This window comes from Tripterygium wilfordii, chromosome 4 (genome assembly GCF_013401445.1).
Source record: "Tripterygium wilfordii isolate XIE 37 chromosome 4, ASM1340144v1, whole genome shotgun sequence".
In the NCBI taxonomy this organism is placed as follows: domain Eukaryota; kingdom Viridiplantae; phylum Streptophyta; class Magnoliopsida; order Celastrales; family Celastraceae; genus Tripterygium; species Tripterygium wilfordii.
Window position 1 is genome coordinate 6694845 of NC_052235.1, and position 25993 is coordinate 6720837.

At 35.6% G+C, this 25993-nt stretch overlaps 2 protein-coding genes across 3 annotated transcripts; both read left to right on the top strand.

The window, feature by feature from the left end:
• The first annotated feature begins 20 nt into the window (after positions 1–20).
• On the top strand, positions 21–18166 carry LOC119996987 (UDP-sugar pyrophosphorylase-like). Of its 2 annotated transcripts, XM_038843763.1 has the most exons (23): positions 21–661; positions 744–832; positions 1267–1588; positions 1671–2628; positions 3882–3983; positions 9089–9208; positions 9310–9457; positions 9559–9663; positions 10899–11015; positions 11293–11433; positions 11980–12079; positions 13183–13310; positions 13393–13464; positions 13609–13673; positions 14238–14298; positions 14385–14502; positions 14980–15104; positions 15690–15766; positions 16206–16311; positions 16482–16541; positions 16851–16931; positions 17011–17250; positions 17700–18166. In XM_038843763.1, exons 7-23 carry the CDS (start codon positions 9350–9352, stop codon positions 17865–17867), a joined length of 1872 nt encoding a protein of 623 aa, XP_038699691.1. In that variant the 5' UTR covers positions 21–661; positions 744–832; positions 1267–1588; positions 1671–2628; positions 3882–3983; positions 9089–9208; positions 9310–9349; the 3' UTR covers positions 17868–18166. The 2 variants fall into 2 exon arrangements, with proteins under 2 accessions (XP_038699691.1, XP_038699692.1); XM_038843764.1 differs by lacking the exons at positions 21–661; positions 744–832; positions 1267–1588; ... (1 more) ...; positions 3882–3983; positions 9089–9208 and having other exon boundaries at positions 9240–9457.
• Positions 18167–24906: 6740 nt separating this feature from the next.
• On the top strand, positions 24907–25762 carry LOC119996019 (probable calcium-binding protein CML44). The gene has a single exon (XM_038842516.1). It carries the CDS (start codon positions 25147–25149, stop codon positions 25606–25608), a length of 462 nt encoding a protein of 153 aa, XP_038698444.1. The 5' UTR covers positions 24907–25146; the 3' UTR covers positions 25609–25762.
• Positions 25763–25993: the final 231 nt, after the last annotated feature.

The following is a 25993-nucleotide window of genomic DNA, read 5'->3' on the forward strand; positions in this document are numbered from 1 at the left end:
TACGTAATAAGAGATAGATAGTTATACATATTTGAATCTCTTGCTTCTCATGCTGACATAGTTCTAAGGTTGAAAAGGTACAATGGCTAAATTTAGCCAAACAATCGGGATGGGAATAAACCATTACCAACTGGAAATAGATGTTTCTATTAGCCTATTTCTCCCCAATCTCATAGGAAGATATCTATTGCTTGTATACCAAAGTGGAGTTTTTTGGGGCCTTCTCCTGGCGAGTTCTGTCTCTTTGCTCTACTCATGCACCTTTTCAGTTTCTTACTCCTATTGATAATCAAACAGAAAAATCCATTGGAAATAAACCCATTAATTCCTGCAAGTAAATATACTTTTGTCCTTTTTATGGTATTTTGCACGCATCCTCTTCTTTTTCTTCTGCCTGCCTCTTCTTCTTCTTATGCACAGGTGATTGGGGTTTCTTCTGCCTGCTGTCTGCACTGTGCCCATGGAAAAACCTTTCCTCCAGTAGGAACGCGATACGGGTGTTTGGCGTGGTTGATCAATTGTTTTCGATTGTTCTTCGAGGATACTGGTTGTCTCAAAGCCTAATGGAAGATCAACGGCTACAGTTGCTGACAACCCGCCCACTGTCTGATCGCGAAGCCGTGCTCTCGAATCGGCTCCAAATTGACGACCTGTATTCCAGGTTCTTGCTTTTGGACTCATAGTAGCCCTCAGGTTGCTGCAGACGTTAATTTTCGTGTTTGATGGTTATAGTTAACTTCCAGATTCATCAAGAGCGATGAGAGAGAAGATGGGATGGTGTATATTTTCGATTGGTTGCAGTTCTTTGTGACTCAACTCTCTCATGTTCAAGGTTTGTTTTCACTTCTATTGACATAAAGAGGTTTTGGTGTCTTCATATATAATGTTGGGGTTTTCATTTGCTAGGGTTTTAATTGTTGTGTGTTCCCCTCTCTGTTCGAGGCTTTTGTATGGTTTAGGTAGTTTTTTATTTCTCTGCCTATGTTGATTGATCTCTGTGTTGATTTTGATGGTTTACATGCAAAATTGGAGTTCCAAATTACACACTCCAGGGCTACTGGGGGAGGTAACCATTTTTCTTAGTTTTTATCATTAATTGGTGATTGAAATGTTGTTTTTTCTCTGTTTATCGCACAGGTAATTGGGGTTTTCACCTATTGCATATGCTATCCTTATGTTTCCATCTTCTTCGGTCCTGTTGTGTAATTACATTTTTTTATGTGCCATGATTGCATATGTAATTACATTTTTTCCCTTTCTTTCCAGGTATGTCTTGATGTGCATACATTTCTTACAGCTGCATAGACCTGCGATCCCCCCATTCTTACAGGTATATATTTCTGCTTTGCTTCCAACCGCGAAGTAGTGTGGTCTGCATATTGTGTTGTAATACTTTCTACGTCCCATATCCATTATTTATTTGTAACTACAATGTTCATTAACTGAGAAATTGCTGATAGAAACAAGTGTCAACAGCTTATTAGGTTTCCAAAAGGCATGGAAAGAAAACTTCTCAGACCGAAATCGACATGTGGTAAGAGGATGGGGAAAATATCTGGGAGCACATTGTCTCTCTCTTTCTCTCTCTGTTTTTTTTCTTAGCTTTTATTTTACATTTTTCTATCATTATTTGTTATCTAAAAGCAAACCCTTAATCATAGAGATTACAGATCGAATCTGTCTCTTCTATCCTTCGCAATGGTTCAAAAATGGCGGATCAGAAGGGGAGGAATTCATCTCCTCTTATCTTCTTCACGACGGTTCATATTTCCTTAAAGGCTCGTCTTCCTAAAACCATTTTCACAATCTTTTTTTTTTTGAAAAATTTATTATATTTATGTGATTTTAGTTGTTTGGGGTGACTTTCTGGGTTTATATTTTTAGTATTTGTTGCTTAACTTGCAACTTTTTCCTTCTTGAAATTTGACGTTTGAAATTTAGCAGCTTGGTTTTGAGCGATTCATGCAATGTGGAATATTTTTGTTATCACGTTTCTGTTTAATTAACTTTTTTTAGATCATGAGGGAAACACTGAACTACTTGTCATACCTTGATCATGTGGACAGTGAAAAACAGGTATGGGTATATCTAGGATTCGATGACTTATTTTCCTGTGCATTTTATCAACAGTTCATTGCAATCCCTTATTCAGGAGAGTTTTGATAAGTATCTGTGTGGGTCATGCTTTCTGAATGAGGACTCAACTTTACGGCTGTTATTGATGGGTGATTTTAAGTGTGTTACTTTTTTAAGAGTTTGATATGCATATGAGCCATGGGGTGGCCCGTGACCAGTATTTGACGCTTTATGCCTTCTTTTGCAAGCGGATTGATCTTCTGTAGAGAGCACTGTGGCTGATAACTGGAAAGTCCAGGAGCACATGCAGAAATAGATATTATGTTAAGTAGGAGATGGAGGGATAAGAGTATTTTGCTCTTTTTACTACTCTTTGACAGTTGACTACTTTATCTTTCCTTCAACTAACTTTATTGTGTTTTTTTTCTTGCTATCTCACAGATGATGAAGAAATTAAGTAAACAACTTAGTGGTGGGGATTGGACATGGAACACCTTAAACACTTTTTGTTCGGTAATAAGATCTATATCTAGGTCCTTGATGGAGGAACAGGTATGCAATTCTTTCAAGTTCGATTATGCTTTGATCCCAAGTTGCTTCTCTGCTTCCTAGAATAATATAAAATGGATTTTTAGTTGATTGAGATTGGTACTAAAATTCACCTTTAAATTGGCACTATGTTGATGTTGCACAAAAACTGACGTGGATGGCAAGAAGAAAGAAAATCAACTTAATGCTCAACCGACGCTACGTCGTTTCACAGCCAAAAGGAAGAGGTTACGGTAAAATACTGCACCAGGACAGCACAAACTGTCAGCTGAATGTATATGGGCATCAATTCAAATAATAGTGTCAGGTAGGATTCATATAAATATATAATCACTACTGAATAGGTTGTGTTTTAAGCCATTCCTTGACTGTCCATTGTCAGGAAAACCACTAATTCATGTTTGATTACAACTTACAAATACTATGAATTAGAGAGGCTAAGAAATCAAATTTCTCTTAGGTGAAATCACTTTTAGGTGCTTTCACATTAACTGCGAGTATAAAATGAGGAATTAGGCAAATACAATTTCCAATTGGATGAATTTATCATTATTTGCTAATTTTAAAGTATACAGATACAATTTAATATAACATTTTACAATTGTTTTAGAGTAAAAAAATCAGTGATTTGTAATTTAAGATTACCCAACTTTTTGTATGATAGAAACCATCATTATTAAAAGCTTTTAATGTGCGGCGCTTCACAAAGTCATAGCTGGGCAACTACGATATCTTGAACATGAGCTCAAAAGATGTTATCTTTTGAAATATGGAAGAGAAATTTAGTGTCTTCTTGACTAAAGTGATACTTAAAACCAGTAGGTGAAGAAGCAAAATCAATCCTATTAGAGAAAGGGAAAAAAAAACTCAAATAAATCACTGTAATTGGAATCAAAAGAACTTAGGGAAGAAGCTGTTATACAAAATCAACAACTTTGCTACCCTTAAATTCATTCAAATTTGTTTCATAGATGTAATGAAACAGAGCACTGTAGCTGATAACTGGAAAGTACAGGAGCACTTTTTTGTTATAAAATATAGAGTGATGATCGAGATCACCAGTTTGTCAATCCTATTTTCTGACAGTGACATCAACCTCTGGCTGCAGGCATACAAAAATGAATATTATGTTTTAGTAGGAGATGGAGGGATAACAGAATTTGTTCTTTATACTACTCTTTGACTGTTGACTACTTTGTCTTTCCTTCAACTAAATTTATTGTGCTTTTGTTCTTGCCATCTCACAAATGCTGAAGAAATTACGTAAGCAACTAAGTGGTGAGGATTGTGCATGGAACACCTTAAACACTTTGTGCTGGGCAATAGGATCAATTTCTGGGTCCATGATGGAGGAACAGGTATGCAATTGTTTTGAGTTTGATTATGCTTCTCTCCCAAGTTGCTTATCTGCTTCCTAGAATAATATAAAATGGCTTTTAGTTGCCTAAGATTGTCCCAGTTCTCTCTTAATTGAGTCTGAAGAGTCGAGATGTTATCCCAGCTGGCGTATTTCTAATATTCGTATATGAAGCTAGAATGAGAAGCCCAATCAAGTGTGCATGGCACATTGTTTAGCATGTTTGGTGGTGGTGGTTCCATCATACATGATTGTTATTCTTTGTTTCTTTCTGAAGTACTTAATGGCATTTTTTCCCTGTTCATTGGCTTTCTGGATACTTGGAAGATGATAAGGGGAGGTGATCCAAAATCCATTTTATAGAAAATGGATTTAGAGAATTTGAACTGAGAATCTTACTTCCGTTTGCTGGGCGGCCTATGGTTTACCATCCCATTTCTGCTTGTAAAAGAGTGAGCTTCTTTGCTTCCCATTGCTTTTGTGTATATGTATTAACAGATAGATAGTCATACATTTTTGAATCTCTTGCTTCTTATACAGACATATTTCTAAGGTTGAAAAGGGACAAAAGGTAAATGTAGCCAAACAATCAGGATGGGAATAAACCATTACCAGCTGGAAATAGATGTTTCTATTAGCCTATTTCTCCCCGATCTCATAGGAAGATATTACCCTTTTAAAAGCATGTTAATTTTTTAAATGCTTATATGATAGTAAAGTTCATAACGTGCGGTACACTCCTAGTTTTATACTCATAATCAGATTGGGATGCATGTATTCTTTTTCTTTTTAACTTATTTGTTTTGGTGAAAAAGAAGAATGTGCATGGTCATATTAAACAACAACCGATTTTTCATAGCGTGATTTCTAAGTCTCTCACTTAATTTGTGGTTGCTTTAGATAAATTACCTGGAGGTCTTGTGACTTTTTGGCTGTTCTTATTATCTTTGTTTTCTAATCAATTACATTATGGTTTTGATGTTCTAAGAATGTTAATTTTCAATTCCAGTGGTAAGGACTTGGCAATTTCACATTTAAAATTGGTAGACACTGGAATCATGTGAGGCAGTCTTATTATAAATATAACTCACAAAGTAAAGGAGAGACAAAAAAAACTATTCTAATTAGTTGTTTCAACTACAAGGTGTTTTGAAAATTACCTTGCCCTCAATTCTGCCTCATTTGCTTTTGATTTAGAGTTCTAATAAATTATTTTGAAACGCTACTACTTTATGAGACTGAGCCAGTGAGCAACTACTGTATGCCACATGTCTTTACCTAAATTATTGTACATGTTCAGAACATAATTTCGTGGATGAGGATAGGTTTGGTTGTCTGATAGATATGAAATCCCAACAAGGAAGATTGAGGTTGTATTTTCTTCTCATCTTAGATCTACTTTTCTAGTTCATTAAATAATTCGGAATACTTTTTCATGGGGTGTATGTGTAATGTAGTTTTATGGTGGCAATTGATGGGTATTTATCTTGGTGTGCTTGCACTGATTTTCACATTCTAACAACTTTTGTCCCCCTCCCTCAAAACAGCTTTGATTTGAAAATTTGCATATGCACTTTCCACATTTTTTCTCTTGACGACTCTATTTTGAATGCAAGTCTTACTCCTCTACAACTGTAGCAGCTCTTTTCTAATAATTTTTCTATCCTACTTTGTGCTTCCTCTTTCAAATCCAACTACTATATTTTTAAAATAATCCTAACTGCTTTATAATCCCAACAGCTCTTTCTCAAATAATCTCTCTATACTACTTTTTGCCACCTCTTTCAATTATCTCTTCGTTTCATCTTGTTCTAAAAAATATAGGGTCTCTCACAAGTTCTCATTTCCGTGTTGTTCTCTGTTTGCACCTTCTTTTGATGTTTGCCTAACTATCTGTGTTCCATCTTGTTCTAAAAAATTAGTGTCTCCCACAAGCTCTAATTTGTGTGTTTTTTTACTCGGTGTTATCTTTTTCTACCTTATAATTTTGATGCTTGCCTTCAATCCTATGACGGCACGTTATCTGTCGATTCTATGGTGTAATAAGAATAGTAGTATGTGTTTATTTATTTGAATTGATACTACATGTAGATTGTATTTGATAATAACTAATAAGGATAGTGATATGGGATTAACTAATCCACCATAAATTTACAGAAATCAAAAGGATAGTAATGTATGTGTATTTATTTGAATTGATACTACTGCCTCTCTCTCTCTGGGTGTATGTTAATGATTAATGTCCATATGGCTTGTGGGTTTCTCCTTATCTGCCTTTTTTAAAAAAAAGATGTTTTTATTTGTGTTTTATATAATAAAAATTGTAATACTAAATTCTTAAATTTAAAAGATATATAGAAACATAAATTATTTAAATTTTTTTGTAGAATGTCATGTTGCATAATTATAGTGTTCATAAAAGTGACAACCAACACAATTGTAATGTTTAACATCCAATTTATAAATAATAAATAATGAATGGATAGATATAAAAGAGAGATTGACATGAAAAAAAAACCTTGAATTGTCCGTTAATTTTAGGTTTATCGTAGGTTTTTCATTTAATTGTCATTGATTAGATGTGCTTTCACAAAACATGTTGCATTATATACAATTTTTGGAAGGGTGTAGTTCATATTAAATAAAGAAAATAAGTCATTTAGAAAAGGTAATCGTCATAGCCCATGCATAAGTTTGATAATTTAATTGTTTTATATTATTTGAACAATCTATTTATTTTTGGTTAATTTACAAACAATTTGGAAATTATTTATATTTTATAGTAATCTGTAGACGTGACTATGAGAGTATTCACCCTTATTTGGCATCCGATTCACAAAAATTAATTTGTGAAAAGTAATATTATAAATAATTTAACTCCATAATGCATAAAAAATATTCTTTCCATAATGCATAATTTAACTCCATAATGCAAAAAGAAAAAAAAGAATAAAGAAATTAAAAAAGAAGATATTCTTTCCATAAAATATACTTGGGAGTATATGCCTAATGTATATATTTTTAATTAAAAAATAAGAAGAGATTCTTTCCATAGAATATAGTTGGAGTACATGCCATATATATATATATATATATATATAGATGTTTATTATCTTCCTCTTTAAGTTTTTCACTGAATCTTTATGTTGAATTGTGGATGTTTGGATTGAATTTTTATTTTCAAGTATTTTGTTTGGATTTTGCTTCTTTCAATGATTCTTTATGTTGATTTGCATCGCTGATCATGCATTGGGATTTAGTTTTGGTTGAAGGGTTTTTTTTAAAATATTTTTTTTTCAATTTTTTTAACATACTTAACATGTTGGAACTGGGTTTGAGCTCTCTTTGTTAAAAAATAAGTAAATTCAAGTTTGTTCACATTTGGTAAATGTCGACACTAGTCAAGTTAGTTTTTAAGGTATTGTCTGCTTTGGATAAAGGTATGGATAAAGGTATGCACAATTTTGTCCACAATAAAAACGCATAAAACGTTTTAGAGTTGGGACCAAATTTATAAGTCACTTGTGGGTTTGGAGAATTTAAGGCCATACACAATACAAACGCCTTGCATGTTTGGTGTTGGTTCTAAGTTTATAAGTTACTCATTGTCTTAGCCAAGCGATATGAAATTCTAGGATTCTAACTCCCCGTGATCTGAACAAAAACAAAGTTGATTGCATGTGATATATCACTCAAACAAACACATTTATGATTTCTGTAATAAATAAATAGTTTCAATTTTTTTTCAAAATATATGTTAGAATTGTTATTTTTATAGGTATTTTATTTTGTGCTATGGCAAAGAAACGCATTTAGAAATAATTTTACTTATAATTTAATATAATATTTACTTCAGGTACACCATGTGTCGTTTATGTATTTGATTAGTTCTAAAATAGAGTTGGTAGGTGTAAAAATAATTTTGATTTTTCATTTCTCATGAATGGTTGTTGTGCATTAATTTAGTGTGGTTATCAAATTCTTAAATGAAACTCTTAAATTAAAAGATTATGTGTTTCAAGTTCATGAAAAATTACTTTTTAATTGATATTGTATTTGATTTACTTTCCTTAGATATTGAACTGATTTGATTTACATATTATATTTAATTCTTGATTAGATGTACTTTCACAAAACATGTTGCATTATTTACACTTTTTGAATTGGTGTAATTTATATCAAATAAAGAAAAATAATTCATTTAAATCGTCATAGCCCATGCATAAGTTAATTTAAACGTTTTTATATTATTTGCAATCTATTTATTTTTGGTTAATTCACAAACAATTTGGAAATTATTTATATTTTATAGTAATCTCTAGACGTGACTATGAGAGTATTCACATCATATTATTTATAGAAACCCTTATTTCGCATCCGATTCCCAAAAATTAATTTGTGAAAAGTAATATTATAAATAATTTAACTCCATAATGCGTAAGTTATTTATAGAAACCCTTATTTGGCATCCGATTCCCAAAAATTAATTTGTGAAAAGTAATATTATAAATAATTTAACTCCATAATGTATAAGTTATTTGTGAAACCAAAGGAGATAAAGAGAGGCCGTACTTCCCCCCTCCCTTTTTGTGTAGTAAAGTCTGGTTTCTAATTAAAGATGCATGGATGATGAAAGAGCAAAAAGAAAAAAAAAAGGATAAAGAAATTAATAAAGAAGAAGATATTCTTTCCATAGAATATACTTGGAGTATATGCCTAATATATATTTTTTAATTAAAAATAAGAAGAGATTCTTTCCATAGAATATACTTAGAGTATATGCCTAATATATATATATATATATATATATATATATATATATATATATATAGTGCCTAATATTTGAAATCACTTAGATGCTTATTTGTGGCGTAAGATTTAAGGGAATATGTTGGAAGTGAAAATTACTAGAAACAAACTGAACAAGGACATTTTGTTTAGACAATCGACATTGGTCATGTATAGCATAAAAGCAAATGAATATGATGCCATCAATATATTCCAACAATTACGAGCAAAGTTGATTTATTTGGCAGCACAATTTTTGTTAAATCTTTTTATTATTATTATTATTAATCATTAATCATTAATAATTTTGTCATGAAGGTAGTGAATCAGAAACTCTGTCCACCTCTGAAAAAAAAACACAAGAAACTCTCTGTCTAAGTTGGCAACCGCAACTCAGCAAGCATTCGGTGACACGTCACGTCTATAAAAAAAACAAAAGTACATCTCCCCCCCTTTGTGTACTTGGATCCACGTCATCACCTTCTGCATCGGCTCTATTTACGCTACTGCATAACTACTCCTACGTTTCACTCTCTCAGATCTCCCTTCCACATTCTTCTTCCCTGAATCAGAACAACAATGGCTTCGACGCTCCAAGACACTCTCTCCAGACTCAATCTCAATGCCGATTTCGCCTCTTCCTCCCCGAATCTTGGAAAGAACCTCCACCTCTTGTCGCCGAACCACGTCTGTACCCGTACACTCACTTTTTTTTTGCTGTTTTTGTGATTTTTTTTTTGTTTTTGGATTTTTTTTGAAAAATTGGTGGTTGTGACTGACGAGGGCAGATTGAGCTGGCGAAGCTTCTGTTGGAGATGGAGCAGAGTCATTTGTTTGAGCGCTGGCCAGAGCCTGGAGTTGATGATGAAGAGAAGAAGACATTTTTTGATCAGGTATGAGTGTCGTTTTTCTACTCAATGTCTTAGATTCGATATTTTCGAAGTTCTGTTTTATTGTTGCATGTTGATATATTGAACTAGTGTATTTTGCTTTGGAATTTTGATCGAGCTTGTTGGATCCGTTGATTTGTAACTGGAATTCTAGAATCTTGTCCTGGATTTAAATTTGAATGATTGTTGTTACGATGGATTTGCATTTGAAATTCATTTCTATTATCTTTAAATCACGTGGAAAAGTTTTGAGTTTGGTGTGGATGGATTTGTGAAAAATCCAGTTCAGCAATAGAATTTGGCTGAATTTATTCCATCAGATAAAAAGTTGAGGAATTGTGATCAAGAGAAGTGTAGGATTCAATCCGATTGATAATTCTTGTGAAAGTGTCATACCGAAATGTTATGGGAGTAACTTCGTTGACCGATGGAACTCTACATAATTGGTTTAGAGTTTCAGTAGGAGGTAATTTGATGGGAGATTTTAATTTCTTAAGTAGAGGCTAGAGGTAAGAAGTTGGCAAGTGTTTACTTTTTAAGTTTTTTTATTGGCACTCAATTAGTTTATTAGTGATTTTCTTCTGCTAATTACCTCCTCGATTTTGGGTTGAATCTCTAAGATTATTGTAAATCTCTAAGATTATCGTAATTTGACTAATTTCCTGTTCATTAATAAAGGTACCAATGAAGTATTTCCCCAAATTTAAGTTTGAAAGAGGCCTATGTTACCTCAAATCCTTTCTAGTTAATCTCCGTTACAATCTCAATAAAAAGAGTTCGTAGCAGCCAACAGGATAACTGATGAAAAGTGAGTTATGTGGAAATGTTCTGTTTCAAACATATGGAACTTATAATTTACTGTAAGTTAATCTGGGGAGTTTATAATATTGCTATAAAGAGATTGATATGGCAACTGGCAAGCATGACTTAAGATAGAAGCAAATAATGAAGAGTCAGTTATGATAATTTCTAGGTCATCATTATACCTGATTTTTTTTCATATTTTTTCTTTGGGGAAGAAATCTTGATTTATGTAAAATGGTGGTAAGACTATGCATTTGTCGTTTCCAAGTCATGCCACCACTGTGGGAGCTTATTCTCTTTTCTTCCCCTCTTGCATATTTTTCTCTAATGGCCTGTATATGAATGAATAATGTTACTGTAAACAGATGTGTTAACATTTCTTATAGCAGTGATTCTGTAACTGAAGAAATTTATGTTGTTGTCTGTCTTTCTAGGTGGCTCGGCTTAATTCAAGCTATCCTGGGGGTTTGGCATCATACATCAAAACTGCTAGAGAACTCTTAGCAGATTCGAAAGCAGGAAAAAACCCTTTTGATGGATTTACACCTTCTGTAAGTTTATGTTGTTAAATATGGATACATAAATGCATACACACTTTAAGTCTAAAGAAGTCTTCGTAAATATATTTGAACAAAAGGGTAAACCTCAAAGTTTTTCATCTGGAAGAGGTATTTTCAATGCATTGACCCAAATTTCCAGTCTTTCTTGTGCTGGAATGGTCTGCATGTCGGCACGTAAAGGAATCCTGTATCTCTTCATTCTCCTTTTGTATGAGAGCTGTAAAGAAATGAGGAAATCGTGGTTGAAATTTGGGATATCATTTTGCAGGTTCCAACAGGAGAATCCTTAACTTTTGGCAATGATAACTTCATCAAGTTTGAGGAGAGGGGTGTCAAAGAAGCCCAATATGCTGCATTTGTTCTTGTTGCTGGTGGACTAGGAGAACGTCTTGGATATAATGGAATTAAGGTAGAAAAAATTTCCTATCAAATGAGAAAAGAAAATGTGAAACATATTATATCACTTTAGTTTTAAATGAGTTTCTGTCTTATTGACATGTAATACGCCGATCACTTGGGGCCAGCTACACTAAATTGTCTTACCATTATCTATTGCTCTGTTCATCTTGTCACTTGAAGTGCAAACAATTGTCTCTGTCTTATTCTAACCTATATCGTCTTCCTCTCGATCATTTTTTTCCTTACCTTGTGGTGCCTCCTATTTGGGCTTCTTACTTTACTTCAACCGCGGCCCTTGGTTCCTTCGGCAATGGCCATTGCTTTATCGTATCTCACCTTTTTTTTTCACTTTTCATATATTCACTATATTTTTATGTACAACTTTAGACCCAACATATCGCTTGTCGCTGGCTGTGGTAAACATGCTACTGACATGTTTTCAAGCTAGGAGGTCCTGCTGGTAGCTTGTTTGCGTCTATACGAATTTAAGTTAGTACCAAAATTGACTTGCTCAAAAAAGTTAAAAGCTTTAGCCAATAACTTATACATCTTGCAGGTGGCTCTTCCAATGGAGACTACTTCGGGAACATGTTTCTTACAACATTACATTGAATCTATCCTGGCTCTTCAGGACGCTAGTCGTAGACTAGACCAAGGTTTGTCATTCAAAGCTTATTTCTATGTTACATGTTGGTAACAGAGTTACTATTTTGCTATATTCAGATCCAACATGGATAGTATGTGATAAAGGCTTCATACAAGATTTTCATAATCATAACAAAAGAAGGAAAATCGTACTATAAAGCCTCAGCAGTGCTACCCAATGATTTGGTTACCAGGATAGATCTAGATGCTACACAAATATGAAAATAATGATTGCTTTGTTCTATGTGCATGTCCAGATCAGATTATGATGGTCAGGTGATATTCCAGCATTTCATTGTGGAATAGGACAAGACATGGTACCACCTAAATTGTGGCCAACAATTCCCCTCAATAATGTTCTGTGCTCTTATCCAAACACCAGTAGGTATTAGAGACTTTTGTGGAATTTGCTTAAAATCATCTCAGTTATAAAGAAAAACAACTGAAAAATGAAAATGTTGGCTTATTTTTCTAGGGGAAACATGGATAGAATGATTGACTTAAAGTCTTTCCATCCAATGTGCCAATCTCTCATTTTCGAGGAAACATAATATGTTGAAGCCTTGTGGATGGGAGTTGTTTACCTTTTTTTAATGCTAGCATGTGGCCTTGTGGTAGAGTTGTACTTGTAGTGGTGCGACTTAGAGGTTACAATTTCAATTCCTAAAATTAGTCTTTTCACATATTATGTGAGGGTAAGGCCTGCGTACATCTTGTTTGTCCCGACCCCGGTAACTGCGGGAGCCTTGTGCATGGGAAGTATTTACCCTTTTTTTCAACAAGATTTAGTGGCAAAAAACAGCAATGAGATCATCCTTGTAATGAAAATGAAATCATTACTTACAAGTCATTGCAATATAATGACCGCTCCTGTCATAACAACAGGAACTACAAATCAACTGCACCTAGCTCTCCAACTTCCCATGGTTTCTTTTGTTAATACATTGGCCCTATTAGAAACAACATTACCTATGTATTATAACTTGCCGTTCAAAAGAGCCCAATCAAGTGAAGACTATGATCTTCTTGGGTCTCCTTGCTGAAATTTGTATTTTGGATGGTCTTTTTTATTTTATCATCATTGTTTATTTTAATTATATTTTAACAATTGCAGGTGAATTTCAAAAGGATATTCCATTCGTAATCATGACATCTGATGACACACATGCACGTACAATCGAGCTTTTAGAATCAAATTCTTACTTTGGGATGAAACCAACTCAAGTAAAACTTCTTAAGCAGGTATGCGATTCATATCTAACTAGAGAATGGTTAATTGTTTTAAAAACGCTGTTAATGTTTAGCTCTGCATTTCCTCCTCCAGGAAAAAGTTGCATGTTTAGACGATAATGATGCAAGGCTTGCTGTTGATCCAAATAACAAATTCAGAATCCAGGTACCACCATGCTTATGGTGTAACTAAAGCTCAAAATATTGTCATGATCTATCGTGTGATTAGCTCCTGACGTCTTTTTTATGTTCTCTAACCTAAGATTTTCAATTTGATTGTGTTTGTTTGACCCTTTTTCCGTTGTGATAGACGAAACCTCATGGGCATGGAGATGTGCATTCACTTCTTTATTCTAGTGGACTTCTTGACGAATGGTATGTTGCAAATGCTAGCTAATATTTGAAGTTTGTTTGTGTAGGAATAAGTTTGGTTTCTTTCATGTTTGTAATTGTTCGTCTTCATACTTGGAACTCATATTATCTGATACTTTGAAACTGGTTATGTATAACCATCAGATCTCTTTTTCCTTGTCCCTCTAACTATTGGTAAAAGAGTTTTGCCCGCTTACTCATCTATTTTTTTTGGATAAGCTCTTTACTCATCTATCTGACCATGTTAAAACTGATAACCGGGTCACTGCGATGGATGATACTTCTATAATGCACATCATATCATCTATTCATCTCTCTCTACTTTTCGTCTAACACCTTAATTATGAATGTTTGAGTTATAAGAACCAATTGTGGCTTTCGGCCTTCACAAATTTCTTTTAATATATAATACAGCATGTATTCAAAAAAATTAGTGGTCAAAAAGGTACCCTTAAAAATTTGTTGTCAATGATGGATCATCATATTTTCTGAGATTGCTAGCTATTATACAATTTGTGTTTGGCCATCTGCATGTTCTGATGTTGAAGGTGTTCCATCCTTCTTCAGGCAAGATGCTGGTTTGAGATGGGTTCTTTTTTTCCAGGACACAAATGGTCTTCTATTCAAGGTTTATGCGCTTTCTGGTCTTGCCTACATTTTTCTCATGTAAATGGAATCTCCTTTGAGTATCATTGACCTTCCTTATGCTTGTAGGCAATTCCAGCTTCATTGGGTGTTAGTGCAATCAAGCAATACCATGTCAATTCACTTGCTGTTCCACGCAAAGCAAAAGAAGCTATTGGTGGGATTGCCAGACTTACTCATACTGATGGTAAGCTTAGACTATACATTTCCTTCAGTTTAACTAATTTCAATCTTTTTACATCGTACTTAGTGATCAAAGGGCTTATTTTGTTGTTGTTGTTGTTGTTGGCAAGTGAATTTTATTAACAGCAAATGGACAAGTGAATTTATAAATACACCCACATGTTGTGAAGATCAGGACAATTTGGACAACAATAAGAATATGAATGGTGGAAACAAATACATGTAGTGGATTCCCGTCGTTTTTCTCATAGACATGAGTAGCCGACACAAAACTTTTAGGACAAAGGCTCGGAGGATGATGAAGGGTTCACTAATTTTTTCATTCAGAATAGGAAAGCAGTTTCCCATGTATGTTGATGTACTTTTTTTATATACTTGTAACTATGATTGTGGCATCAATATTTCCCATGTTGTGCCATTGGGGCTATCTGGCCATCTGGTCTATGCTTATTTTAAACATGCAAGTAAATATTAACTTCAGGAAGGTCAATGGTGATCAACGTGGAGTACAATCAGCTTGATCCTCTCCTCAGAGCTACTGGATATCCTGATGGAGACGTCAATTGTGAGACAGGCTTTTCGCCTTTCCCAGGGAATATAAACCAAGTAATTTTCTGATTGAGCTTTGCATGTCCTTATTTTGTATCTAAATGGATGTGTGCTAAGATGATGATTTGCACATTAAGTTCTCATGTTTCTTCAATTAGATTTTGTGATTATCTCATGGCTTGATGAACTCTTCTGGCAGTACAGAAAATAGGATTAGTAAGACGTATTTGTTGGAAATGGGTTGATAATTGGGTATAATTGGCATTATAAATGAGGGCTTGGTTTAATAACCTACGCTGCTAACATCTGATATACTTTGGTATGAGAGAGAGAGAGAGAGTATCATGCTTTAGCATACATATTTCCAACAGATAAACACATATTTATGATGAAATGATGAAATGATGCATGTACGGGGCACTGTCGAGTGTCCTTTTTGACACAAAGATGGGAAAGAAAATGCAAGTCAACAAGGTTATATTGTGGTACTCCTAACTCCTAAGAAACTGAATAAACAAAATTCTATGATGATACTCTTGAAAGCTGTCATGTTCTTGCACTGCTGTGATGATGTCCATATTGCAAGGATGTGGAACTGTTTCATGCTTAGGCATGGCTTTTAAATTCTAATTTTTCTTGTAGTTGATTTTGGAACTTGGTCCTTACCTTGAGGAACTCAAGAAAACAGGAGGTGCTATCAAGGAGTTCGTTAACCCAAAGTTAGTAATCTTTCTGCAACTTAATGCATTTGTTTGAAGTCTAAAAAATAATTACTTTTCCAACGTGGTATCGTTATCGTAATCTAAGGTGCTTGTGACGGTCTAATTTCTCAGAAGATTTCAGTCCCTGACTTCCCATTCATTATTGATCTTTTGCCATCCCAATAGTTAAAATAACACTTCAATAGAACGTCATGGGAATTCAATGTTCTGCTGAATGTACTAATTGACAAACAATTTGTCAGAGATTGAGAAAAAATGGGCCAGACAACAAAGTGTCTACAGCTTTCTATAACCCACTAATACTAAAAGAAAATGCCGTTGTCACACAAATGATCTTACTCTCAATGGTTTGATGCCACTCTTCGCAATAATAAAAACTACTTTAATCCCGGTCTTTTCCGTTATCATTAAATCTAGTTTATTCAACGTCTTGCAGATATAAGGATGCCACAAAATCTTCCTTCAAGTCCTCTACTAGGCTTGAGTGTATGATGCAGGACTATCCAATAACATTGCCTTCATCAGCAAGGGTTGGATTCACGGTAATGTTATCCTTTCTGAAGAAATCAGAAACAGACTTCTTATTACTTGCAATTTATTTTTATCCTTGGGCTTGAGCCTTAGGTCGATAGAGGGATCCGGCTTTCCAGTTATCATCTAATTACAACTAGCTTTTCCCTTGACATGTATTGACTATTGTTTGATTGCTTAGGTTATGGATATATGGCTTGCTTACGCACCAGTGAAGAATAACCCTGAGGATGCTGCTAAGGTACAATCCTATGATAGCCATACGTACTTCTGCAATAAACTTTATCATATTTTGATGCTGTGAAGTTTGGAATCCAAAGGAAAATGAGGGGGTTCTGGTACAGTTGGCTTCAGAATCTGTGATATAGGATGGAAACTTTTAGAGAAGTATTAAAACCAGAAAAGCTTAAAAAATGTTAAATTTCCATATTCAGAATCGGTTATATGCATTATGCAGTTTGGCATCAGAATCTGTCTCCCATCCCTGTTAGATAGTATAAGAGGATTATGATGTTTGACATTTTTAGTTATCTCCTTGAATTTATTGAAGGTGCCAAAGGGAAACCCATACCACAGTGCAACTTCAGGGGAAATGGCAATCTATCGTGCAAACAGTCTCATTCTAAGGAAGGTAACCAATATGAACATTAGAATTCACCTGTTTTCCTTTTGCATCTGTGTAGTGACTTCTAATTATATCTGTTTGCCAGGCTGGTGTCCAAGTTGAGGATCCTGTACTGCAGGTCTTTAATGGCCAAGAAGTGGAAGTATGGTCTCGTATCACATGGAAACCGAAATGGGGATGTATTTTTTCAGAGATCAAAGGCAAAGTTAGTGGAAGTTGCTCTGTTTCTCAACGATCTACAACAGTCATTAAGGGCCGCCACATCTTTCTTGATAATATCTCGTTGGATGGAGCGCTTATTGTTGACTCTGTTGATGATGCAGAGGTATGCTACTACAAACATATTAGGAAAATGCATAGAAGGCATCAGAAATTTGCATTTTTTAATTTCTAAACATTTTTGGATTGGTTGCGTGGAAAATGAAGTTTTTGCTGCTGCTGTTGTTTAAACTTTTAAGCAATGTTTATTAATCATTCAGTATTGCAAGTGGCATTTGAACATTCTTTTTTGGATTTTTTATCCTCAATATCCAAGGATGACAACCCTTGCTTGCGTTGTTTTTCCCAAATTAAATTCTAGCTTGTATTTCTAGAAGCTTGCAACTCTCACCCATGTGTTTGAGAAATTCCTTTGTATAGCATTGTTTGCCTCTCAAAGCCAAATTGGTTGGGTTGAAGGTTTATTGCGTAAATCAAAACTTTTTTCAACTCATGAAAATGATTGCATTTGAGATCGTAATTGTTTATGCTCTTCAGCTTGTTACCTTGAAACAGGTTAAAGTTGGAGGTTCAGTGCAAAACAAGGGTTGGGTCCTTGAAAATGTCGACTACAGGGATACCTCAGTACCCGAGGAAATAAGGATTAGGGGTTTCAGAATCAACAAAGTTGAACAGCTCGAAAAGAAATTTGATGAGCCTGGCAAGTTCTCTTTGAAGCCTTGAGGATTAATTTATACAAGGATTCTGCATTCTCTTTCCAAATTACATTTTTTCTATGCTTACAAACTGATGCATAATCTAGAAATAAATCACCTTTTATCTTCTGTCGCTTACTACCCTTAAGTTGGGATCGGATTTGTCATTATGAGATAAGATGAGGTGATGTGAGCAGTTGGAAACTATGTCATCTCTCTTTGTTTAGGTTAAAAAAATTTTGATTTCTCATTCTTTATCTTCCCAGATGAAGAACAGCATATGTTATAATAACAGTTGCATTACATGAAACACTTCTTCCCTGTGATTGTAGAGGTGTCTATGGTGTGTTTTTCCTCTGGCTCTGGTGTTAACTAAGCAGTAACCAGATTAGCTGCCGCAATCAGGCTAATGACTGGTTTGGTGTTCAGTTGATTGTTGTGATTAGAAGTAGGTGCAGTTTAATGTGCTGCCAGTAAAGCTATTTATGTGACTGAAAAGGTAAAGAACAATACACCAATTTTGGGAAGAAAACAGCAGATCAGAAAAGAGAAACTGCCCATGCTTGCAGATGTTTCTAGATGATATAGGACTACCCCAGAAGTTTGTTTTATTTACAATAAATATAAGCTATTAGAAATCAAATTTTGTCTTGGTTTGGTTGGCCTAGAAATTTCTGCCACATTGTCAGAATGTGATGAAAGTTGATTGGTTGAAGTAAAACGCAGAATAGACCATTTTCTGTTTCAAGGGTGTTTTTGTATTTTTACGTTTTATCTCATTTTAGGGTGATAGCCGGCACTAATGGTCATTGTAGATGCCGAAAATGGTACGGCTAGGGGTGTACACCGGGTCATGAAACCCGGTCCGACCCGGAGACCCGGTCCGACCCGGACATTATCGGGTCAGCCCGATAAGGTATTTATCGGACCGGGCCAAACCCGGCCCGGACCTTAGTTAACAGGTCCGGGTACCGGGTTTGTATTTTGTGAGATATCGGGTTATCGGGTGACCCGATAACCCGATAACCAATTAAAACAGAATTTTATTTTAAAATAAAGAATAAAAAGAAAAAAACGTTATTTCATTAAAACGAAATTGTTCTTTAGGGTTCTTTGACGCTAAACGAAATTCTTCTTCGTGACGACTGCCTCACTCTGTCTCATCATCGGGACCTCACTCTGTCCTCACCTCCGGCCTCTCCCCCTCTATGCCAGCCTTAGTCGTGGGTCTTCTACTCTGTTTGAAGAGTGTACCCCCCTGCGCCAGCCTCACTTCCTCGTCTCCGCCAGTTGAAGAAGGTGTTTTGCGGTTCAAATCTGAAATCTCAAGTAAGGTTAGTAATTATGTTCGTGTTATTCGTTCTCATTTGATTCAGGACTTTTGGTTCTTATGTTCCGATTGTTTTCTAAATTTAGTGTGCTTTCTGGGTTTTTTGAGCAAAACCCTTCAAATGAAGCAAATATCATTCTGTACAATAATCGCATTGAAATCACCTTGTTTTATCCTGTACTAGGAGTTGGATGTGTTTCAGTAAAATTGTGTATGATTATTGATTAGAAATTTAGATGGGTTGGGTTACTTTGTTGTGCTTCTGATATGGAGTTTGATTGTATTTAGGTGCTTGCATTCAAAAAGATTGTGTTTACTGTCTAGGTGCGTGGTTGTTTGGATTTACAACTTGTAGGAGTTGTTTTCATTAGAATCTAAGTGCATCGAATAGAACTGAGATCAAATAATCTCAGGTCCTCTTGTTTGAGCTTCTGAATTTTTTTAGGGTGTTGAACTTTGAAAATTTGAAACCTAATTGATTATTATTTGTTCTTAAGGAAGTAAAATTTGCATTATATTTTTTTTGATACATTGTAGCACACAGTTTGAGACTGTTGTACTAATTTATTATAGTGTGATTATTTGTTATTCTAGTGTGATTATTTGTTCTAGTAGTTTTGAATCTGTAGACTTGTTGTAGTAATTTTGAATCAAGCACATCAATATTTGTTCTATTTTGTCCGATAATTTGTTGGGCATGCGATAGTAGTAAAATTTGCATTATATTTTTCTTTTAAATACTCTTAAGAACTAATTGTGTTTTTCATGATGTTAATGCAGATGGCTAGAACTAAAAGAAAGACTATGGGTCCTCCACCACCGATAGTAGTACCTCCTCCTATGGAAGAAGTAGAAGAAGTAAACAATTCACATTCTTCCGAAGAGGAGCTTACACCTCCGAGTCATCAAACTAGTGGTGCATCTTCAACAGCCACGAAACCTAAAAAAAGAAAGGAGAGATCAGAAGCGTGGGCGCATTATGATAGAATAGTGATTGAAGGGCAGGACCTACAAGCTAAGTGCAAGCATTGTGGTGCAAAGTACATGGCTGATCCAAACAAACATGGAACGAAGAATTTGAAGATGCATGTCAAGAAGTGCAAAGCCTTACAGTCTCAAAAAGGTCCAATGGACAACTACACCATATCTCATGATGGTGATAGTACAAGCAACGAAATGAGGCTTCACAAATTTGATGCAAATATGATTCGTGCCGCTCTCATTGAGTGGATTATTTGTGAAGAGCTACCCTTCAGAATTGTTGAAAGTCAGAAATTCAAAGAATTTTGTAAGGTTATGGAGCCACGATATGCGGTACCGTCACGTATCACAGTTGCCAGACACATCTTCAAGATATATAATGCTCAGAAGGAGAAGTTGAAAGAGGCTTTGAAAGGTTCCATTGGTCGAGTAAGTCTTACCACAGATATGTGGACTTCTTTAAATAATTCAAGCTACATGTGCATAACAGCGCACTTTATTGACAAAAGTTGGAAGTTGCACAAGAGGATCATTAGCTTTTGTATGGTTGAGGACCACAAGGGTGAGGGCATTGGGAAACAACTTGAGAAGGTTACTAAAGAGTGGGGGATAGAAAAGATTATGTGCATTACTGTTGATAATGCTTCTGCCAATGAAGGTGCGGTGGAATGGATGAAAAAATATGGGTGTAAGCATGTGTTGGGTGGGAATTATTTACATGTACGATGTTTCGCTCATATATTGAATATCATCGTGAAATTTGGATTACAAAAGTGTATTATTTCAGTTGAAAGAATTAGAAATGCGGTGAAATATGTGAGATCGTCTCCTAAGAGGCTTTCCAAGTTCTTGGAGTGTACGAAAGAAGTTGGAGTTACTTGTACTAAATCTTTGTGCCTTGATGTGGCTACAAGATGGAACTCTACTTATTTGATGTTGGAGGTTGCCGTGGAGTATGAGCTTGTGTTTGACCGCTTACATGATGAAGATTTGGGTTACCGAAACTCTTTCCCAAGTGATAATGTTGTTGGTTCTCCAACCTTTAATGATTGGATGACTGCTCGCAAAATAATCCCTTTCTTGAAACCTTTTTATGATGCCACTACAGCACTATCGGGGAGTTCTTATGTCACTATCAATAGTTATTTTTTTCAGTTCCAAGCAATTCGAGATCACTTGAAAAGTGCTCAAATTGACAGCTACAAAGTGATTTCAGAGATAGCGGGAGAGATGCTGGTTAAATATGAACAATATTTTGGAAACATTTCAAAGGTGAATATGTTAGTTTATGTTGCGTTGGTGCTTGATCCAAGGAGTAAGTTGGATATTTTCAAACGCTTTTTACAGATAGCGTTTGATGAGAAAACTAGTAACGAATTGTTTGAGGGGACAAAAAAATTATTGAAAGACTTATATGAGGAATATCATTCAATTTTAGGAGCTCCTCGATCACAATCACGTGTTTCACAAGTATCTGGAAGAAATGACACAAGTTCGTCGTCTACTACATCAAGCACGCGGGTTTCAAACGCGTGGGATGTAGTTGGTGATCGCACAGAGTATGTCACTTCTCTTTCTAAATCTGAGTTAGATAAGTACCTGGCTGATGAATGCGAGATACCACTGGATGATTTTGATTTATTGAATTTTTGGAAAGTTATGGAAGGCAGATTTCCGATTCTTGCATCAATTGCACGTGATATTTTTTCTATCCCTGCTTCCACTGTTGCGTCGGAATCTGCTTTCAGCACTGGTGGTCGTGTGATAACTGCCCGACGTAGTTCTTTGCTGCCAAGAACTGTTGAGGCATTGTTATGCACACAGAGTTGGATTAAAAATGCCATTACGATCGATGCCGATGAGATGATTCTGGATGACGAAGAAGCTCAAGAATTGGAGAGGGCTGCTGAAGAAGGTACACATACCATTGATTCCTTTGAATTTCATAAGTTAATGTATCTTATAAGCTTTAGATTGTTTGTTCTTAACCAAATCTTCTTAATATTGAACCTTGTTTTAGAATTGGATGGTGGAGCTGGACAGGATGGAGGGCCTGGACCTATTGTTGTACGGAAAACTTAATTGAAGACATGGTATATAGGTATGTGAGAATTAGAGAATTACAAATATTATGGTGTATTCTGTATAGTAGTTTTTGATTGCCTGGACATGGTATATTACATGGACCTAACTGTTTTATGATTTTTCATTTATATTGAATATCGTATAGTTGCATCATGGAAAGTTGGAACACATGGATCATAAAGAAGCAAAGATGAAGAATGTTGGTGCCAAAGCTTTGTATTAAGGAAGTTTATGTTTTTTTTTTGTTGAATGGCTGAATGTGTTAAACTTTTAATGGATTTTTTTTGTTTTAATGGCTGAATGTTTTAAACTCTTAAGTTTTAATGGTTTGCTGCATATTGAATCATTGATATTGATATTGTACTGATGTATTCTTGAATCATCAACATGCATTCTCAGATTGGCTTGCTGGTTTGGTTTATAGTGCTATATAATTTTTGATGGGGTTCTGAGAAATTGTTGTATGAGCATTGGCTTGAACAACCTTTCGTGTTTTGTGATTGTTGGGGTGAGGTGCCCTTACACTTAGGTTGCATTTAGTCATTTTCTTGGTGTGGAAGGATGACACAGATGGACTTGTGGTACCACTGTTAGTATTTTGCTATTTGCAATTACCATTTGGGGCAATGTGTAATTGTGTATGGAATAATTGTGATGAACTGATGAGGCTTTGAATAGATTTGAATATTTGATGTTCACTAGCTTTTTATAATTATGCATTTATGAATTATATGTATGGTTGTCCATTGTCCAGGTTATTTCTATTGGCAATACTGCAGATTTGCTTTAGTCTTTGTTTCTTTGATAACTTAAGCATTAATCAATACATCATAATATGTGTTGGGCTGGGCCTACCTCTTAAATCAATCCGGGTCACCGGGTGACCCGGTAACCCGACCCGATAACCCGGTAACCCGATGGCCCGATAACCCGGTAGCCCGATTATTTTTAACAGGGTTATCGGACCGGGTTCATCCCCTACAAAAAATACCGGGTCGGGTCAGACCCGATCCGATAACCCGGAACCCGGCCCGATATTCACCCCTAGGTACGGCCCTACATGATCATATAACAACAAAGTTAATTGGACTATTTTGGTCCATGGGTCTAAACATCTTAGCTAGGCCCAAGACCTAAGGCCCATCTTGTGGCCCACATACTATTTATACGTCATTATTGAAGTAAGCACAACAGCTACCTACCATCAAGACCCCCATGTTCCCTGACATCTGTTTGCAGGGATTGTACAGTCTGTCTGATCTCTTATATTTACTGTAACTACCACCTAATAAAGTGATATCAAGTTTCAATACATCCATGTGTTGGCGACCGTGTGTAGACGCTAATACTGTAGCGCTGGCTCGGACAAACGTCTCCTCGTGAGCTGATCTAGCTGTAAAGCAGCTCCTATCACATCTAGCCTACAGCCAATATTTACGGTATGACAGGCTCACGTGCCTAGGTATGGTTTCCTTTTATATACGTATTTGCTCATTAAGTACCGCCTACAATTCTATCCATACTTTCGTCAACACTTGTTTTCATCATTCCATATTGGTACTGTATCTTCCTTCCTGACATCTGTCGGATCCTGACACAGCCGTGATATTGGACCTTTCATATATTTCCTTTTGTACAATTTGGTCCAATGAAACAACTGGAATGTACACACAAATCTCGAGGTTGATCTTGGTCCTTTTATTAATACCCCTCCCTTTTTCCTTTGAAGGAGAGGAACGTTTTTTGCTACCAAAGAAACTAAAGAACAGTTTAACCAACCCCTCACAAAACAATCCACTCAGACAAAACACGAAAACCATAGCTGGTCTTCCATCTCCGACAAGTACTAACTTGATCGTCGGAGCCTCCACGACCGGCACCCCCTAAGCCGGTTAAGGAGTTTTCACGGTTTGCCTTGTTGTGAAATTGCAGGATTCAAAACTGCAAACGGACCCCACAAGAAGAGAAGTTGACCTTTTAATGATTGTAGAAATCTGCTCCTACAGTCATGATATCCTAGAGAGTTTCCTCTCATTTTCTAGTAGATTTAGCATTATTTTTTCTTGATCAAACGTTGGTTTGATTCGTTATTGTTTCTGTTTGCGTCACTAGAGACCACAATTTCTTTTCTCTTTTTTTTTTCCCTGGTTTACTTGGGCACCAGTTCATCCAAAAAATGCCAAATTGAGGATATTCCTCTCTTCTTGCAAAAAGGCACAAACCCGTGTATCAGACGTGTGAACCCTCTTTTAACAATCTCTCTTGTTAAAAACCATATGCAACCAGAAACGTTAAGCAATAAATTTCATTACATTATAAAACTTATGCTTTTTGGGGAATTGCGACTTCTACTCATTTTCCTCCCCAAATAGTTCAATTTTGCCTACCATAGACAATAATCTATTGTGATTTAGGATTGAGATGGCGAAATTGACTATGATAATTCCTTACAAATTCGGGAGGTCACAATTTCAACTCCTACGACCATCAATTTCAACGTTATTTATCACACGGGTTTCAATTTGGTCTTTTCTATCGTCCATGGGGAGTGAAATGAGTTGACGGTCCTAATTTAAAATTGACCCAACTATTTGGTGAACATGTTGGGAAGGAGATCCCTTACGAAAACAAAATCTATTGTCATTTAGAAAGAAATGAAAGAGACGTGGTAGTCAGATGTGGAGTCCATAGATAATTTTGTGAATTTGAAAATTCATATCCAAAAATTCCCTTAGCAAGACTATCATATGTATGTCCAGGTCTCCTCTAGGAATTTCACAGTACCTTCCCTCATACCTTTAAATTCCCACCCAACACGGTTTATTTGGTCAGCCTGACATACCACAATCCAGAGAGTTTCTTTTTGTCAATCATCATTGCATTTTTTTTCTTCTCTGTGACTTCTTCCAATATGTGTTCTACACTAAACCCAAATGACTTGCAGAGGATTTTCAGAAAGCTTGACAAAAACAGTGATGGGCTCGTGAGTCTTGAGGAGCTGAATTGGGTTTTGGAGAGAATCGGAGTGCAATTCAGGGTTCAAGAGCTGGAGTCGATTGTTGGAAAGACAAGCCTCAACTGGGATGAATTCTTGTTCTTCTACGACTCTTTATGTAAGAATACTGAAACAGTTGAGGCAGAGGAGGAGAAGGAAGAAGAAGGTGATCTTTTGAAGGCATTCAAGGTATTCGATTTGAACGGCGACGGATTCATCTCCAGCGATGAACTAGAAAACGTGCTGTCAAGATTGGGATTGTGGGATGAAGAGAGTGGGAAGGATTGTAGGAGTATGATTTGTGAATATGATACCAATTCTGATGGTGTTATTGATTTTGAGGAATTCAAGAACATGATGTTGCACACCTTTTCTTGATTGAAATGTATATATAATGGTCAGCTTAATTACACCTTGTGCTTGATTAATACCATATGTAGTATTGATGTTCATGATCATTATACTCATCAAGTTTCATGTACTTAGGATTGATTTTACCTATTATCAAGATTATCATCAGTCCTGGTTGAAACTCCTCTGTTTCTGTTTTGCAAGATTATCATCAGTCCTGGTTGATACTCCTCTGTTTCTGTTGCAAAACTCAGCTTTTGTGTCACTGGGTTTTCCCTTCTTTTCTTTTTCTGTCTTTTGAAAGGAAAAAAATATTGTTCCTTCTAGTACTTACTAGTGAATTCCAAAAATATCAGAACTTCATAGGTACCTGGACCACAAGATCTAAAATTTCTGTCTGTATATTTTGAGA

Bases quoted from the DNA above. Each gene is read 5' to 3' on its own strand.
- LOC119996987 (XM_038843763.1), top strand. From the start codon at position 9,350: ATGGCTTCGACGCTCCAAGACACTCTCTCCAGACTCAATCTCAATGCC. The intron at 13,311-13,392 runs GTATGCGATTCA...TTCCTCCTCCAG, and splicing joins AAGTAAAACTTCTTAAGCAG to GAAAAAGTTGCATGTTTAGA. The intron at 16,932-17,010 runs GTAACCAATATG...TCTGTTTGCCAG, and splicing joins ACAGTCTCATTCTAAGGAAG to GCTGGTGTCCAAGTTGAGGA.
- LOC119996019 (XM_038842516.1), top strand. From the start codon at position 25,147: ATGTGTTCTACACTAAACCCAAATGACTTGCAGAGGATTTTCAGAAAG.